The sequence below is a fragment of the Alexandromys fortis genome, unplaced genomic scaffold, assembly GCF_014885135.2.
Source record: "Alexandromys fortis isolate MF-2015 unplaced genomic scaffold, M_Fortis_MF-2015_v1.1 scaffold_2_1_26212458, whole genome shotgun sequence".
NCBI classification, from domain to species: Eukaryota; Metazoa; Chordata; class Mammalia; order Rodentia; family Cricetidae; genus Alexandromys; species Alexandromys fortis.
In genome coordinates, this window is record NW_026067930.1 from 1,894,429 (window position 1) to 1,912,166 (window position 17,738).

The 17,738-nt window shown below is 49.4% G+C and overlaps 1 protein-coding gene and 1 long non-coding RNA gene across 5 annotated transcripts; one reads left to right on the forward strand and one right to left on the reverse strand.

Annotated features, from left to right (window-relative positions):
* Nucleotides 1–729: 729 nt before the first annotated feature.
* Ly6e (lymphocyte antigen 6 family member E) lies at nt 730–4,330 on the reverse strand. 2 transcript variants are annotated; one of them, XM_050145145.1, is made up of 4 exons: nt 4,198–4,330; nt 2,033–2,127; nt 1,673–1,792; nt 730–1,539 (listed from the first exon to the last, which is right to left on the reverse strand). In XM_050145145.1, exons 2-4 carry the CDS (start codon nt 2,082–2,084, stop codon nt 1,319–1,321), a joined length of 393 nt encoding a protein of 130 aa, XP_050001102.1. In that variant the 5' UTR covers nt 2,085–2,127; nt 4,198–4,330; the 3' UTR covers nt 730–1,318. The 2 variants fall into 2 exon arrangements, with proteins under 2 accessions (XP_050001102.1, XP_050001103.1); XM_050145146.1 differs by having other exon boundaries at nt 2,033–2,124; nt 4,198–4,273.
* Nucleotides 4,331–4,492: 162 nt separating this feature from the next.
* On the forward strand, nt 4,493–14,882 carry LOC126503448 (uncharacterized). 3 transcript variants are annotated; one of them, XR_007592297.1, is made up of 6 exons: nt 4,493–4,827; nt 5,781–5,848; nt 6,104–6,944; nt 7,059–7,138; nt 13,916–13,990; nt 14,666–14,882. It is a non-coding gene; the product is annotated as an uncharacterized lncRNA (long non-coding RNA). The 3 variants fall into 3 exon arrangements; XR_007592298.1 differs by having other exon boundaries at nt 4,493–4,794; XR_007592299.1 differs by lacking the exon at nt 13,916–13,990.
* Nucleotides 14,883–17,738: the final 2,856 nt, after the last annotated feature.

Below are 17,738 nucleotides of genomic sequence, written 5' to 3' on the forward strand. Positions count from 1 at the left end.
ATTAAGCCAGGTGTAGTGGCAACTGCCTGTAACCTCTACCTAGAATTTAAGTGAGATCCTGCTTCAGAAACAAAAAAGTTTTAGTGTCGGGTATGATGGTTCACGCCTTTAATCCCCACACTTGGGAGGCAGAGGCAGGCTTACTTCAAGTCTGAGGGCAGCGAGTCTAACATAGTGAGACCCTGCCTTAAAATACCAAAAAAAAAAAAAAAAAAAAAAAAAAAGAAGAAAAAATTGGCGTGTGCATGGGAGTACACCAAACCATATTAGTAGAAAAACAAAACAAAACAAAAACCATATCATTAGCCTGGTCACACTTCTGTGGCTTCACAGACCACTGTGGTTTGTGAAGGACTTGTACACAGCGGGCCTCTAAGTCCCTGGATGAATAACGCGTGGGTCCACTTTAAGGGTAGCTGGACTTACGCAGCCTGAGACAGCATACTTCCCAGCTCTCTCTCCCTTATCTCTCTTCCTCTTTCTTCCTTTCTCCATCCCACTAAATGAGCCTGGATTCCTAGAATTTGCTATATACACCAGGCTGGCCTCATAGATAGCTGCTTCTGCCTCGCTAGCATTAAAGGAATGTATCACCACGCCAGGCTGGTCTTTCAGAATCTCTTATGCAGAGCTGTGGGCTTGTGGGATCTCCAGCTCCCTCCAGACTGGAGGGGAAAGGAGACTCTGCAAGGTAGGAGAGGGGTAAGGACATCCAGGACAGAGCAGAAATGGGTGGGAACAGTTTATTTGAGGCACTAGAATAGCAGCAGGAAGCCAGTGTGGGCAGAGAGGGCAGGCAGGGACTCAACTGGGTCTAGGGGTGGGAGCCTTCACTGGGAGTGGCAGTCCTCCACGGGCAGCCTCCTGAAATGGGTACAACCTGGGTACAGTAATGCCAGGGGAAGGAGTTTTAGTAGAGACAGAGGCCTTCCGCTCTAGTATCTTCCAGGTCCCCTTTGCCCATCCCAGACTCCAGGTGGCTTCATTCACACACAGACACACTGAGCACACAGGTGTACATTCGTTCGGTTAGACATCCTCGTCAGTGTGTCTGACTCTGAGACTCCAAGGAAGATTTTCACCCCTTTCCTGGTTCCCCAAAGGAAGTCACAGGATTGGCTCTGGACACAAGGGTAGCCAGTCCCATTTCAACAGAGAAGATGTGGGTCCATTTGGTGCTCATCCCTGATGCCGAGAGAGTGTAGAAGGGGACCAGACACACCCAGGAGGAGCTGAAGGCTCCTAGAGTCCCCTGGGATCTAAAAGGGGCTGCTTTTCTTCCTGAGCTGGGGGGAATATGGGGAGTACACAGGGGTGGTCAGGGCTCCAGTTGCAGCAGAGCCAGCAAGCTGAGCAGGAGTCCAAGGCCCAGCATGGGGATACTGGCGCGGAGACCAAGGCCAGCTGTGCTGATGTTACAGAAGGAGCTTTGGCAGCAGTAGCTATTCACGGATGCTACTCCTAAGTTGACGTTGATGTTCTCACGAGGGCAGATTTCGGAACAGCCCTTATTCAGGGTGTAGCCAAGGTTGACATTCCCTGTATGGAAAGTGAGATTAGGGGACAGACATATGGACACCAGGAGATGGAGAAAGCGCTGTGGATCCCTGGTCCAGGCCAGGGAGATGGTGGTTAGGATGCAGGCCAGGGAGATGGTTAGGATGGTACTCACCAAAGCCGGCGGCAGCAGATACTGTGACACAGTAATTGTCAGAGCTCGGGCATACAGTTGGCCACAGGCATTTCAAGTTGCTCTTCTGATCAGTGCAGGAGAAGCACATTAGGGAATGGGCTGCAAAAAGGGACACGCTGTATGTGATAGCTGCCTGCGTCCTGGGGAAGCCTTCCAGGGAAGGCTTCCATTCCAGTGGGGGAGCGGGGCTTGACACCCAACCCTTTGCTGACAACTAGCAACTACAACATGCTCGGTCCTGGATCAGAGAGAGACGACAAGTGACATTAGACTGTAGTTCCGGAGGGGCTAAAGTGTCTCCTTAAACACAAGGTGACCTGGGGTCTCAGGGCTCCATACCTTGCTCCACACCCAAAAGGGCTGCCAGCAGTACAGGCAAGAAGACCCTCATGCTGGAAGCGGCAGACACCTGGCGAGGGCTCCAAAGAGGCCTGCTAAAATGAGAGAGAGAGAGAGTTAGTTAGTTAGTTGGTTGGTTAAAGGATAGGCTACCCACTCAGGATCCTGGCTTAGACAGCACCATCCCACACCTCCCCAGTGAGCCACATGTGTCCCCTTGGTAGATCAGGATTCAGGCCCCAGGTAGGGCAGGAAAGCAGTTTGAACCCCCTGCTGCCCTGAGGCTAGCCATTGAGACCACCTAAGTTACAGCTCAATTCCTTATCCAGGAAAGGCTTCCTAGCCCCTGCACCAATCAGAAAGCAGTTTGCACTGCCTAAAGCCAGCCTTGTGCTACAGTCACACTTACATAAGCCATATGTCATCTAGAGCCCCTCCTCCTTTTGAAACCTGTAGCAGCCAGATTTTTTTTCCTTTGCCCCATGGGCTGCTAATCAAATCCTCTACCTCAGTACAACTGGCCCCCTCCTGCTGCTTTTGCGGCCAATTACTGAAAGAGCTTTTATCTGACATCCCTTTTGGCAAGTGCAGAATCTTTCTCCAAATTCATCTAATGGTACCTTCCAGTTGACATCCTCTTCCCAAACTTGGGGGCACCCAAGGCCAAGTAGGGGGAACCAAGAACTCTCAGGATGCCACAGAAGTGGGGGGCTTAGGGAATGGACCTGAGGTCAGGGCAGTGCAGAACACTCTTGGAGGGGGCTAGAGGCCTCTGGGCTTCACCATTCCCCCCCCCCCCCCTTGCCCATACTAGGTTGGGGGTGGGGCTCAGGACCCATTTCCAGAAGAAGCCAACTCCATTCCTCCACCTGGGTCTGAGAAGGGCAACAAGAGGTTACCTGTATCCCTCAGCACACTAGAGAGGCAGGTGGGCCATGGGGCTTTTCTGGGCACCTGGGCAGGAGTCTGTGGCACAGGATAGACAAAGCTGGAGAAAGGACCAGCTTGCTGGGTTTTACTGTCCTATTTTTGAGTACCACTGGCCTCCTGCGGGGGGAGCACACTGGTACCATCTGTTGAGTGGGAGAGGAAAAGGGGTGGCTTACAGACTTGGGGAGGTCCTCTAAGACAGAGAAAGGGAGTGCAGTAGGAAATGAAGTTGTAATGTCTTCCAGGTCCAGCCCTTGGCCTCTCCTGTCTTGAGCCTTGCTAACTAACATTATGTAGTGGGTAGCAAAAACCCCAGATGGTCAAGTTCAGTGCCAAGCCCAGCTGGGCCTGTTCTCGCTTCCAGGCAGTACATACAGGGAGAAAAGAAGCCGCCTGTTTTTTTTTTTTTTTTTTTTTTTTTTTTTTCTTCCTAAACACAGTGAGGTTTTGGAACGAAGGAGCCCTGATCTGAGCTGTCTGCTAGAAAGCTCTGGCGCATGTCACAAACAGGTCGAGGAGGACTCACAGCGTGACCAGAAGGGCTGAGGGGAGGTACCAGGGGAGTGGTTGGAACTGGAAACCAGTCCAGTGCGATGAGTCTGTGACCAGTCTGTCCACAGCTACCATCTGCAGGCCACTGGGCAGGGCCGCTTGGGGCCCAGGAACTCCTCCTCAAACTCACAGGGCTCACCTGTGAAAGCCAGGTATCTAGAGACAGGCGGCCGGCCGGGGAATGAGCCTGTTTAGGTCAACGGAGCTAGCCAGGGACAAGGCACAACCGCGGGAACCTCAGCACCGGTATGCAAAATCCCGGACAAAGACAAAGAGCTCCCGCTCCACACTCTGGGGAGGGTCCTGCCGCTGGGCAACCAATCCACCTAGTCAGAGGGTCCCACAACTCCTGCTCTAGTTTACAAGGGTGTATTCCTGGAGATCCCAGCAGACAAATCAGCTTCGGTGGAGTTGAGAAAGGGACACCCAGTGAGGGCTCAGCAGGGGCCTTTGCCCCTTTCTGCCCCAGATCTCCAGAAACATTCCGGGAGGACTGGGGGAAGGGAGGAATGGAGCACGCTGCCGGGGGGCCTCGCAGGCTCCAACCACTCCGCACCCGGGTACCGAGTGCCCAGACCCCAGACGCTGCGACCAAGGCCGCCAGCTCTCTCCCAGCGCATCCGCATCATGGCCCGGTCCTCGCGTGACGCGTGAACATCTGAGACCGGGCCCCGTAGACTCACCTCCGGGCGAAGCGACCCCGAAGAGCTTCGGAAACCTCAGGTTCTGGAGATTGCCACAGTCTGGAGATTCCCTGGCGGCGGAGCCGGGCTCGGATGGCGGGGGCGGGCGGCGGGCGGGGCGCTCCACGGGCTGTGGGCGGGTCTCTACTGGTTGGGGAGGACAACCCCGGCCACTCGACTCAGGGTCCTGCGGCTGCGCCCCTGGTCTAACAGCACCGCCCCTCCTCTGAGGTTCGGATCCGAGTCCCGACCCATGCGCCCACGGCTGCGGTCCCCAGACCCGGTGGCACCCAGAAGTCTTCCCTAAATGCTCACAAAATGTGGTGACTGAGCGCTGGCGTGGCCCGCCGCTTTCCACCTGGCCTGCGGTGCAGCCTATCTGCCTTCTCTTGCAGGACAGACCCGGGGAGGGTGGAAGGGCTAGGTCTTTGCGGCAATTATTGATGCTAGGACCTGTGCGCAGGCTCTGCTTGTTTCCGGAAGGAGAGGACAGACTGCATCCCGAAGCCCTAGGCGCTCATGGGAATCTCCGCTGCCGCGGGGGCTGAGGAAGTGCTGGACCGAGGATGTGGCACCTCCCGCTCTGCTGGTTATCAGGTTCCTCCGGGCTGAGCCCATCCCTCTCTTAGGGTGAGGGGACAGAATATGATTTCGGGGAAAGAGGTCATTGCGGCACTGGTTTGGACAGATCTGGTTCTCAATTCCCCTTCCTCTGCGAGCAGGGCCATCTCTTACACTCCACTAGGTGGGTATGAAACAGAGGCTCCAGAGCCCAGTCAGCCTGTCTTGGCTGTCATCTAAAGTGCGGAAGTCCAGTTTTTAGAAAGAAATCCCCAGCCCTTCTGTTTTTACCTAAGCATCTTTCAATATTTTATTCCTAGTACTCAGGAAGTATTTCGTACCCAACAAATAGTAAAGACCACTTGCTGAGCGTGAGCCCTGTAGCAGGACTCTGGGACCCTTGTCCTGCTTCTAGATGATACGTCTGGGGGCGTGGCAGGGCACAAGGAGTGGGTTTAGTTTGCCTTGCAGGACTGCTTGTCTCCTCCCCTACCCTCCTCCCCTTCCTCCTGCAGAACTCTCCCCAGGAGCTTGTGGGCTGCTGAGTCTCTGCCACCTGCTTTCCTGGGAGTCGCACTTCCATTTTTGATCGCACACGTGGGAATAGGGGTTTTGCACCTGATCTTCCCGCACAGTCTAAGGAGCTGACGGTGGTGGCAATGGCTGGCCCTAGGAAGGAGCCTTCACAGTCTGGGGGGGGGGGGGGGGGGGGGGGGGGGGGGGGGGGGGGGGGGAAAAAAAGGGGGAAAGGGGGGGGAAAGGGGGGGGGGGGGGGGGGGGGGCCAAAAGGCCGAGGAAGCGGGTGGGGGGGGGGGGGGGGGGGGGGGGGGGGGGGGGGGGGGGGGGGGGGGGGGGGGGGGGGGGGGGGGGGGGGGAGCAGAGGAGGGGTGGTAGGAGACGGAAAAAAATTGTGAAACTGTATGATAGATTGGCCAGGGTGGGGCTGAGGCCAAAATGCCCAGGAAGCCAGCTGTTGGGGCGGGGGGTTGGGGGGCTTAGGAGCATATGATGTCCCCTCACAGGTCGTGCAATGCATCAAGTGGAGGTGGGGGCCCACATGCTCCAAGTGCTCATTTCTGAGGAGTTGAAGGTGAGGCTCGGAGTGTGTCCTCAGATGTCCAGGCTACAGCATGGTGACATTTGGTGGTTTGGGGAGTCCACAGTTTGGGGTGATATGCTTGCCGTCCTCAGGATGGAAACCGTCCCGTGGCCAGGCTGTTGCTCAATGTCTGAGTCCTTGGCTTTCTGTCCCCTCCCGGGTCTCAACTGGGGGCAGGGCAGGTCTAAGCAGCCAAGGATGGAGGTGTCTTCCTCATTTTTGAACATCTTTCTCATATTCCCTCAGTGATCTGAATGCCTACCAGGATGTCACCATTAAGGGACTGAGGGCAGAGAACGTCATCCCCTGGCTGACACCACGTGCAGCTCATGGCAGGGTCTCAGTATTTAAGGAGTCACGGTTCATCAGCGCAGGCCCCTCCTCTGGGTCTGGAAGACAAGTGGCATTTTGAGGGGTCTTCATGGTTATGGGTGTCCAGCTCACAAGTGTCCTAATGGCTCAGCCATTAGGCCTAGATGCCTCGGGAGCACTGTCTAGAGGGTCCTCACTGTGCAGTGACCCATGGGGTCGCAGGAGTCTGGCTGGCTCCCTAAATGCTGTGCAGGTGGGAAGGGACTGCGTGTGTGCAATAAGCTTATAGGAGCTATGACAGGCACTGGGGTCCATGTCCCCAAGGAGGACAGTGATCTCGGGGATGATGCCAGGAGTTACTACATCAGGCTGACCTCACGTGCTGAACTTCTTTTGGTTTGTCCCTTTATCCAGTCGGTCCACTGGTGACAGACGCCAAGTGAATGGGCCAGGTGATGTCCGTCCCTTCACAAATGTGATCCCATTGCACTGGTGGCTCAGCTCTTCCTGTCCACTCTTTCACCTGAAGGCAGTCCAGAGTCACATGGGAGAGCCTCTCGGCTGTCACGCTGGCTTCCGTAACACCCAGACTATGGATTTTCCTTTCCTAACCAAGGTCTTCTGTTTGACGTTATCTCCTGCGTCCTCCATTCAGACCTCACAGACCTTGTGACTAGGACATTCAGAGTCCTAGTCAGCTTGAACAGCTGTCCCCTGCAGAGATCCCATCCCCCACTGCTTTCCTGGATAGAAGGCTCCTGTCACCACCCTTCAGGTGCAGTTGGGAAGCAGTCCTGAGTCCATCAATCATGGTGGTGTCTGTCTCCCTGGGCCTGAAACGTTTGCCCTTCTAGAGCAGTGGTCACAAGAAGCTAATCTTTTTAAACAGGGTCTGATGTAGCCCAGAGCGGCCTTGAACTCACCGAGTACCTGAGGATGAACTTCTAATCCTTCTGCCTCTGCTTCTGGGTAAGAATTGCTGGTGTGTGTGTGTGTGTGTGTGTGTGTGTGTGTGTGTGTGTGTGTGTATGTGTGTGTGGTGTGTGTGTGGTGATATTTTGCTTATATCTAACAAAAAATCTTGCCTGAGGATCAGAGTGCTAAGGTAGCCATACCAGCTAGCCATAGAGGCCAGGCAGTGGCAGACACCTTTAATCCTAGCACTTGGGAGACAGAGGCTGAAGGATCTCTGTTAGTTCAAGGCCACCCTGGGCTACATGAAATTGATCCAGTCTGAAAGAGAAACAGGGCTCACACAAAGGTGATCCCAGCACTTGGGGTCACACGCCTTTAATCCCAGCACTAGGGAGGCACATAGGAGTGATATGGCTGGGTGAAGAGAGGAATATAAGGTGGGAGGAGACAGGAGCTCAGTGCAGCCAGTCTGAAGCAGTCGTCAGTTTGAGGACGCAGTCTGAGGACAGGATCACCCTTTTGGTCTGAGCATTGGTAGAGATAAGAACTCTTTAGTGGCTGACTGCTCTGCTTCTCTGGTTCTTCAGCTTTCACACCCTGATAACTAACTCTGAGGTTTTATTAAGACCAACTAGAATTCGTGCTAGAGATGTGTATTGCTGTACCAGGTTTATGAGTGCTGGGGACCAAACCTAGGGCCTCGTGCATGCTAAACAGTGGCTCTACTAACTGAGCCACATCTCCAGTCTCAGTTCTGTTAATCTTTCTGGTTCCTCAGCATGGACTGACAATGGCCATCCATAGCGTGATTTAGGCTTATGCCAGTGGCATTGTCGTGGGCTGGAGTTGTCTGGCCACTGAGCCTGTCCCACTCTGCTGGGATTCCCTTTCTGTCCTCTCTACAGGTATAGAAACACTCACCTACTTCAGGAGTCCTTGGGGACTTTTGGGGCACTGTCTTCAGCTCAAGTGGACAGGATAATCTGTCTAAGGACAAGGAATTTCTTCTTTGGAACATGGGCTCTCACCCTCCACTGTGCAGGGCAGTAGTCCTTCTGTCTAGGCAGCTCTCACTGGGCTGTGTGCTGGTTTGAATAAGAAGCCCCCATAGGCGTATGTATTCGAATGCTTAGATATCAGGGAGTAGCACTACTTGAGAGGGATTAGGGGATGGAACCTTATTGAAGGAAGTGTGTCACTGGAGGTGGGGAGGGGCTTTGAGGTGTTGAAAGCCCAAACCAGGCCCAGTATCACTCTTCTTGCTGCCTATGGATCCAGATGCAGAACTCTTAGCTACTTCTCTAGTACCATGTCTGTTTGCATGCCACTGTGCTCCCCATACGCTGATAATGGACTAAACCTCTGAAACTGTAAACTAACCCCAATAAAAAACTCTTTATAAGAGTTGCCATACCGGGCGGTGGTGGCGCACGCCTTTAATCCCAGCACTAGGGAGGCAGAGGCAGGAGGATCTCTGTGAGTTCGAGACTAGCCTGGTCTACAAGAGCTAGTTCCAGGACAAGCTCCAAAACCACAGAGAAACCCTGTCTCGAAAAACCAAAAAAAAAAAAAAAAAATCNAAAAAAAAAAAAAAAAAAAAAAAAAAAAAAAAAAAAAAAAGAGTTGCCATGATCACGGTGTCTCTTCATAGCAATAAAACATTGACAAAGACAGGATGTAACCTGTACCACTTCTTCCTCTCCAGTCCCTTGACTTTCCGGAATAGAATGTAATCTCACAAGGATGGCTGAAAGTTGGCCTTCCATTCATTTGCAGATCATAGTAGGCTCTGGTCCTAGCCCTGAGGACTTGATTGACTCAGCCTTAGTCAGCTCTGAGCCTGCTTGTCAGTTTGGTCCACCCTGCCTGACAAGGTTAGTGGGATCAGAAAGTCTCTAGGTTTCTTCCACAATCAGAGGGTGCTGGATTGAATCCTTGCACCTTGACTGGAGGAACCCCTGTCTGCAGTCTGCTAATCTTGCTTCTGGAGTTTTTATGGGCAGGACAGTATTCCTCTTGCTGGCTGAGCCATATCACTGCACAGACCTCTTCCAGGCAGGCCCCTGTCCCAAGGAAGGCTCAGGTGAAAGAGAGAGCCAGTACCATTCCCATGCAAAGCAGAGCATTACCCCAGCAGTCGGTGGTCCTCCCTCCTGCAGCTCTCCTTGAATCTTCTCTCATGGGCAGTTGAGTGGGTAGCAGGCAGCCCTGGAGTAGTTCCTCTGGCTCTCAGTCTCTCATCTATTGTGTCTCCCCACCCTGGATCCCTTCCTCTTTGGCACCCCTTGGCAGCAGTTAAGTCCTTCCTGGAGCTGTTCTGGCCATTTTTATCTGACTTAGTTCCCCCTAGTCCTAGGGTGCCCAGCTGTTCTCGAAGTCAATGAATGAATAAACAAACAAATGATTGAATGGAGACACCCCACATTTTGATGCCAGCACAGGGAGAAAGTATATCTTTCTGCACAGGTGTCCTGTCCATCCGGTCCCAACTGAGGTATCAAGTACGCAGGCTGAATATACTGTAGGGGACCTCTGGTCACAGGTGGGGAAGATTTTTGTCTTTGGTAGATGCTCAGGAATGGGAACCCCATAACTGGGGGGAGCCTGGGGTTTGGGGAAATAAATTCAGCAGAATGAAATGCATAGATGTGGTAACCTCAAGAGAGTTGGTGCCCCAAATCTACCTGCAGAGAATACTGAGGCTTGGAATTGGCATCACACATACAGCTCGACATTCCCAGTCACTGAGATGCTTAGTGGGCAGATGACTAGACATCAGCAGGCATAAAGGACACTGGCGCTGGTCTCTCCTTCATGGCCAGCAGCTTGAAGGATGAAGAACCTGAACAGTTTTCCCAACTGTGGGAGGACGAGTGATCTCATAGGCCAGTCTCATCACCCGAGTTTCCTAAAAGATTATTAATGAATAGCCACATAAGCAGGCTTCACTGAGTCGTCAGATCATTGTACAGAACCCAGACTCTTCCAACCAAAAGGCTAAGAGTATTAACAGACAGCATCTGAGGCTTATAGCAGAGTCATACCCTCCTCATTTGCTATGTCCCACCTACCTGATGTTTTCGCTAGTATGTCTGGAAAGTGTTTTATGACTTTCTCGGTTCCTATAAAATAGGTTTATCAAACAGTTGCCACATTGGAACATGGAATTTGGGGTAACCCAAATCAGCATTCCTGGATCATGTTCATTTATATTTGGCTCCAGAATAAACTATCTTCTCTTACAAAAAAGAACCTCTCTTGAGTGAAAGAGATCATGACCAGAAAGGCTTAAGAAGTCTGTTGAGGGGGTGGAGTTACAGCTCAGTTGGTGGAGTACTTGTCTAGCAAGCAAGAAGCCATGGACTCATTCATCCCCAGCTCTACAGACACCAGGAGCAGTGGTGCAGGCCTGTAATCCAAACATTCTGGGAGGCAGAAGCAGGAGGTTGGGAGTTCTGGGTCATCCTCAGTGTCAAGGCCAAACTGGTATAGAAGAGGCTCTGTCTACTAAAAAACAGGGATTGGGCTATTAAGAGGCTGAGCAGCTGGGAGAAGACAATGTAGGGACACTGGAGTCTGTCCCTTTGGAAACAGCAGTGCTGGTCTGCTCTTAAGAAGAAGATGTCAAGGCTTTCTGTTTACTTCACAGCTTCATTGCCTCGGTTTTGCTTTCATAATGCCCTGCTTGAATGGTTTTTGTTGTTGTTTTGCTTTATTTTCTTCTTTTTGTATAAGACAGAATGATGTGGGATCCCCCTCTGTATGCTGGGAATATCATTGATTGATAAAGAAAAATGGCTTGGCCTGATAGGGTAGAACAGAGCTCGGTGTGGAAAAACTAAACTTGAATGCTGGGAGAGAGAAGGCAGAGTCAAGGAGAAGTCATGTAGCCCCACTGGAGACAGACGCTGGAACTTTACCCAGTAAGCCACTGCCACATGGTGATACACAGATTAATGGAGATGGGTTAAATTTATATATAAGAGTTGGCCAATAAGGAGCTAGAGTTAATGGGCAAAGCAGTGATTTAAATAATATAGTTTCTGTGTGATTATTTTGGGGCTGAGCCTCTGGGAACCAACAAGTAGCCTCTCACAACAATAGGATGTAGTCACTACTTCTCTGTGGCAGAGATAAAACACCAGGACCCACAGCAACTTTATGGAAGAATTTATTTGGGTTCAAGATTCCTAGAGGGATAAGTGTCCATCATGGTGAGGAAGGCAGGGCAGCAGGAACTGGCAGCTGAGAGATCACATCTTCGAAGGCAAGTGTGAAGCCAAGAGAAGGAGCTGAAAGTGGAGAGCAGCTAAGAACTCTCAGAGCTCACTCCCTAGTGACATCCTTCCAGTTCTTCCTTCTAAAGGTTCCATGACCTCCCGAAACAGTGCTGTCAACCCAAATGCATGAGCCTATAATGGACATTTCTCTTTCAACCCCCTACATGGGGTCTTACTTTCTACAGTCCAGCCTGACCTCAAACTGTTCACAATTCTCCACCTCAACCTCCTAAGCACTGGCATTACAGACTTAAGCCACCATCACACCACAGCTGGTGCTGTGAACAATTTAAGCTTTTTGCTATGCTTGGTAAATTCTAAAATAAGTAATTTTGGGTCAAGAATTAACTAGGATGTAGAGACGGCGGATGAGCGTTTTCTCTGGGCTTGGTTCAACCGTGATCATCATGAGGTTGAGTGGCTATGGTGACCTGCAGGAGGCTGTAACTGCTGTTATGGCAGCAATTAGAACTGTTCAGCTGATAGGTGGGTCACAGTAATTAGGTTATTAATATTCCTTCTTGGTAAAGGGAGGGAGGGTCACGGGACCCTCCTAGGGCTTTCCCTTGAAGTTCTAATCACCGGTTCCTCCTGCTGAAGGTGCATGGAATCCTAGAAATGCTTTAAGTGTGTAATAGATAAGAAACTGGCTGGGCTTGGTCCCAAGAAACTCAACCGCCCATCAAGCTGCACCTGACCCGTCTTTCAGTTATCAGCCTCTCCCTGTTTATGCTGAATACACACTATCTTTCCCGGCGCAGGTCAAGGTGACACAGAACTAACCAGCACAACTGGCCCTTGGCAACTTGACACACAAACACGTCACCATTCAGACCGTAACCTTTTCTTTTTTGTTTCTCACGTTAATATTAACTAACATGTTCTCATGTTAATATTAACGTCACAATAAAAGTCATAGTGCAGCTTTAAAGGCCCTACAGTCCTTAAGAATTTCAACACTTATAAAGACCTAGGTCTCTTTTCAAGACTGCTGTCGGTTTTTGTACAAACACAACAATTTAAATAGTTTCTCACTCCAAGAGGGAAGAACCAGGGGATTGTTGCCATCAAGCAGAAAAGCAAAACCAGACTTCCAACAGTATAAAGCCCTTCAGTGTTGCGTGTTTGGCACCCACGCATGATCTTCTGAGCTCCAAGGGACCTGAACAGTCCCACTTCTGTGGTTTGCCACTACTTCCTGTTCTTGGCGGTGACCTCCGATAAGCTAGGGTCTTCACCGCAATTTAGACTGTATCTTCATCTGGCCTCTTTATAGGAGCTCTAACCTGCTCCATGTTGTCAAGACTCAGACTTTCTCCATGACCCCTTGAGTTCTAGGCTTACACTGCTACAGAGGCTGTACCCTCACCAGCGGCCTGTCCTGTCCTTTACAGTGCCAAGCCTCAGATGTTCTCCATCACCCCATGACCCCCTCATGACTCAAGTCCATGTGTGAGTCTCTTACAAATGACAACTAGCTGTGCCCCCTTGGCCCCGAACCCCCACACTGGACCACGACTTCTGTTTGCTGACCCTGAGGAACTTCTCCCAGAGGATTTAACCTTGGTGATGCTCGTTTCTTATTAATACAGCTGATTTTTCAGTCCCAGCTGACCAGAAACTATAGATTTTTAACTTAAACATATCACACAAATTGTCTCACTAGAGTCTGCTCTTAAACTTCATGATCCAGGCCTCCTTTGTCTGCACTGTTGTCAGATTTCTTATCTCCTAAACTCCTATTAAGCTCTGGATACGTACCGACTTTTCCAGTCCAAAGTTCCTGATACTTCCACAATCCACCCCAAAGCACCATTGCTAGGTCTGCCTCAGCAAGACCATACTCACAGTACCAATTTCTGTTCTAGTTTGCTTTGTACTGCTGCAAAAACAAACAAACAAAAAACACTGCCGAAAACCAACTGGAGGGGAGAAAAGGGCTTACTCGGCTTACACTTCCACATCATAGCCCATCATGAAGGAAAGCGGGGTAGGAATCCAGGGCAGGAACAGAAACAAAGCCCACTGAGGGGTTCTGCTTACTTCCTGGTGCCCCATGACTTACTCAGTTTGTTTTCTTACACAACCCTGTCCCACTTACCCAGTGGTAGCACCACCCACCATGGGCTGGGCCTTCCCACATCAATCGTTAACGAAGAAAATGCCCTGCAGACTTGCCTACTGTTAAACCTGAGAATCATGACAAGAAAAGACCAAATACACCATTGTCCAATTAAAGCAAGCTGTATTTTGGGGTGCCCCTGAGTCTGAGCTGGGATTTGAGAGAGCAGCCCTTGCTGGCTTCTTGAGGTCTTTTTTATAGGAGGGAGAAAGAGTTCACAAGGGTGAGAGAGTTGGCTGTTATCATTGTTAGAAATCTCATTGAAAGGGAAGGAACAAGGGTAAGGGTATGCATCCTGTGAAGAGGGTTGCAAGTTTAGTGTAGGCTGAAAAGCATGCTTTGCAGTTTACGTAAGAGACGGAAATGGTGTGGGAGGTCCTTCTGTCTATGTATCAGTTAATGAATAAAGAAAACTGATTTGGCCTATAGCATGGGAGGAAGAAGATGGAGTTAGAGAGAAGCCATGGGGCCACCACCAGAGTCAGACATGCAGAGACTTTGCCGGTAAGCCACTGCCACTTGGCGATTAATACAGATTAATAGAAATGAGTTAAATTAGTGTAAGAGTTAGCCTATAAGAAGCTAAAGCTAATGGGCTAAGCAGTGATTTAATTAATACAGTTTCTGTGTGGTTATTTCAGTTCTGGGCAGCTGGGACGAACAAGTGACCTCCCTACTACAGATTGGCACTCCAACATGGCCAACGATATCCACATAAAACCTGAGAAAGCTTGAAAAGAAATTCTAGACACTAAAAAACAAAAAGTTTAGCTGCATTTTTTCCCAAATGAACTTTGCTTGAGGAGGCAAGCTGTGGCTCCTTTAAGAGAGGGCTGACTGATTCAGCAGTAGCAGCTGTGGGGATGGGGGGTTTCAAAATGTCAGCTTCCCAGCTGTGGGCCCTGCTACTAGCACAAACGCTGACTCTTTAGAGAAACTACATGTGGATGGGGTTTGTGAGCAGCATGATGCAGCTTGCTTGGTGGCAACATGGGCTGGCTGTGTGCCTGGAAGTGTGGTGATGTATGCAGCTCAGAGGCTCCACCATGCTAAACTGGGTGGGGTAAGGAGGAGGTACCATATATACCAGAGTAATGGTGCAGCTTAAGTTTTAGACTTTCAAGTTTGGGTCTAAGGATATGTTGCTTTGGAAAAGACATTCTTCTCTTGTTTCCACAGAGGATGAGAACCTGGATTGCTTCCAGACTGGTGTGGTTTGATGGAACAAGATCCCCCGAAGGTTGCCGTGAACACCCCTAAAAATTACTACGCCCAACATTCAGCAGGAAGCAGTATGGAGAAAACTATGCCCATATTCCCAAATATTGTCTACAAATGTTTGTTTACATTTAAAGAGGGATGTGATATAGATATAAATAATTTGCATTGGTATGGATCTTGGTTTATTATTATCACACAACACACTGTTATTATTGTTATTATTACTTTGGGGCAAAGTATATAGCCTTGGCTAGCCTGAAACTTGTTATGTAGACCAGGCTGGTCACAGGCTCACAGAGATCTGTCTGCCTCTACCTCCCAAGTGCTGACAGGCCTGGGAAAAGCCATTATTATTACGTGTTACAAAGTGGTGAGAAAGTCCTAGAAATTGAATGTGTCTTGGTTATAATTCTAAAGTTAAAGTATTTGTGCTTTGTGGTGATTCCCCTGCAGGCTTTACAGAAGGCAGGGGGAAAGGATCAGGGCGAGGTTAGAACTGAAACCTGGCTCAGCCCAATTTTATCATAACTGCTGCTGGGCCAGAACTTCTAGAGTTTGACCCAGATAATTTTATTTTAGCCATATTTAAGAGCAGCACAATTTTGGAAAAGTATTCAGATAACAACTAACTTATCACCCACAAGAAAATCAAAGCTTAAGACATGTTTACATGGAAACTCTTATCAAAGTACATATGGCTTTGTCCCTACGATGGTTTCTTGTTGACTTAGAAACGATGCTCAAGCCAAGGTTCTAGGGAGAATGACTGAGGCAAACATAATGCCTGGCCCTAAGATAATGTAGAAATCACTTAGGCTGTTGTAATGTATGAATGACATCCGGAAGTCACACTCAGGGTGTTAAGGGGAAAGGGTCTAGGATCAGCAAAGCATAGATTCTGGAAGATAGAGACGATCCTGGCTCATCCGTATAGGATCATCAGGCTTTAAACTACATCCATTTCCCAGCATTCCAGGAGGAACACTAAGTACCCCATTCCTTGGAGAGGTGAGCTGTGTGTTCAACTTTCCTGGCTTCTCCAGTGCTTATCCATGTGCACAGGACCTGTTTTGCCCTTCACAGTATCACAGATGGAACGGTCACAGGATCTTTATCTCTGACTGTCCTGAGTCTCTTGCTGTCTGTAGTTTTGAGTCTTCCTTTAAGTCAGTTCTGGCAACGTGAAACTTCTTTTATAAACTGATTTGTGATTATTTGGTTCAAAATTAGAATCACTTTAGGATAATTATGTTTTATGGTTCAAAGCCATTAGGTTTGGGTGAGTTTTGCTCTCGTTGGTTTTGTTTAGTCAGTCTCCCACCCACATACACACCAGCGCACTGGCCCTCTGCCCTGAGATGATACCCATTGTCTGTAAAGCTTGTGGAACTGAACTTAACCTTCAACTTCAGATTCTTTCCACAGGGGGAAATCCCGGGAACAAAGTAAGATGGTAAAAACAGACATCAGGGTTAAACAGCGAGGTAGGAAACACTAAGGAAGGTAAATAAAAGCCAGGCATGAGATTGCCAGTCTGACCAGCTAAGAAGGGACAGCACCAATGACTGTCTGTGCTTACTCCTGTGGGTGGCAGCTGTGGCGAAGGTGCATTTTTGCTTGCAGTATTCTCTGCTGGGGCCCAAGGGCCTGAATGCACTGACACTTACCTCATAACTATTCATAAAACTTCTTTGAAATCCACAACAGAGGCCCACTAGGTTTGCTCCCCACCTTGAACAGTCCACTCCAGTCTCTTTGGAGTGCTCAGTTTAGCTTTCCTAAATAAACCACTTCTTTGCTAAGTAAACTTGCTTAAATTGTCTATTATCTCTTGACTGAATTAATTCTTTCAAGAAGGTAAGAACCAGCCAGGTGGTGGTAGTCCATGCCCTTAATCCCAACCTGCAGGAGGCAGAGGCAGATGCAGGTGGATCTCTGTGAGTTCAAAGCCAGCCTGGTCTGCAGAGTGAGTTCCAGGACAGCCAGGGCTACACTGGGAAACCCTGTCTTGAAAAACAAAACTAACAAACGATAAAAAGAAGACCAAAGGACTCTTGTAGCATCTGCCTCAAAAGGACCACGTGACTTCCTGTGGGAGGGACCCATGTCTAAAAGCTCCCTCAAGTACTATTAACCACCTCCTTTGCCACACGTCTGGGCAAGCCCCCAGGGTTCTCACTTATGTTGAATTCAGAGCTGCTTTTCCTGAGGGACAGCCAGGAGAAATGCCACAAGGTACTCAAGTGACACTCATCTCTAGCCAACCACAGCGGGCAACCCCATGACCCCTGAAGCACTTACTTCAATTGACTCCACTCTTAATGTTTTTCTTAGAGTCTTTTTTATTTTTTTAAATTATGGACTGGCTATGTAGTCCAGACTGGCCTTGAATTTGTGGTGATCCTTCTGCTTCTGCCTCCCAACGTCTGTGATTACAGGTGTTTGCCTGGCTTTCCAGTGTTAAAGGCCTTCATGATTGACTTTCCAGGAATTGTCTGAAATATTGCCTTGATTAAAATGCTCCCTCTGTCCCTCCTTTCTTTCTTCTTCTTCTTCTTCTTCTTCTTCTTCTTCTTCTTCTTCTTCTTCTTCTTCTTCTTCTTCTTCTTCTTCTTCTTCTTCTTCTTCTTCTTCTTCTTCTTCTTCTTCTTCTTCTTCTTCTTCTTTTTTGATACTGATACTTGAACCCAGAGCTCTGGACATATTAGACAAATCCTCTGCCAGGCTTACCTGTGTGGTTTTAGTAAACTACAAACAACATTGATGTCATGTTCCGAGGCTAATTCAGGTTTCCGCAGTGACTTCTTGCCTCCTTGGCTTTTCTACCGTATGTGAGATAATCTTTTAGTTGTGGTTGTCTGTAGTCCTGGGAATAGAAGCCCAGATCATAGCCATTCTATGCCAACACCCTGTCACTGAGCTGTGTGCCCAGCACCCACCGAGTCTTTACTCTTGGAAAGATTCAGATTTGACACGGCCTCCAGGAAGTGACTCATTATTTAATACAATTACAAAAAAAAAAAAAAAAAAA

What these genes read in the sequence shown, in the direction of transcription:
- Ly6e (XM_050145145.1), bottom strand. Translation starts at nt 2,084, where the DNA reads ATGAGGGTCTTCTTGCCTGTACTGCTGGCAGCCCTTTTGGGTGTGGAG. An exon ending in CCTTTTGGGTGTGGAGCAAG is followed by an intron (nt 1,793 to 2,032) that starts GTATGGAGCCCT and finishes CCCTTTTTGCAG; the next exon opens with CCCATTCCCTAATGTGCTTC. An exon ending in ATCTGCTGCCGCCGGCTTTG is followed by an intron (nt 1,540 to 1,672) that starts GTGAGTACCATC and finishes CTTTCCATACAG; the next exon opens with GGAATGTCAACCTTGGCTAC.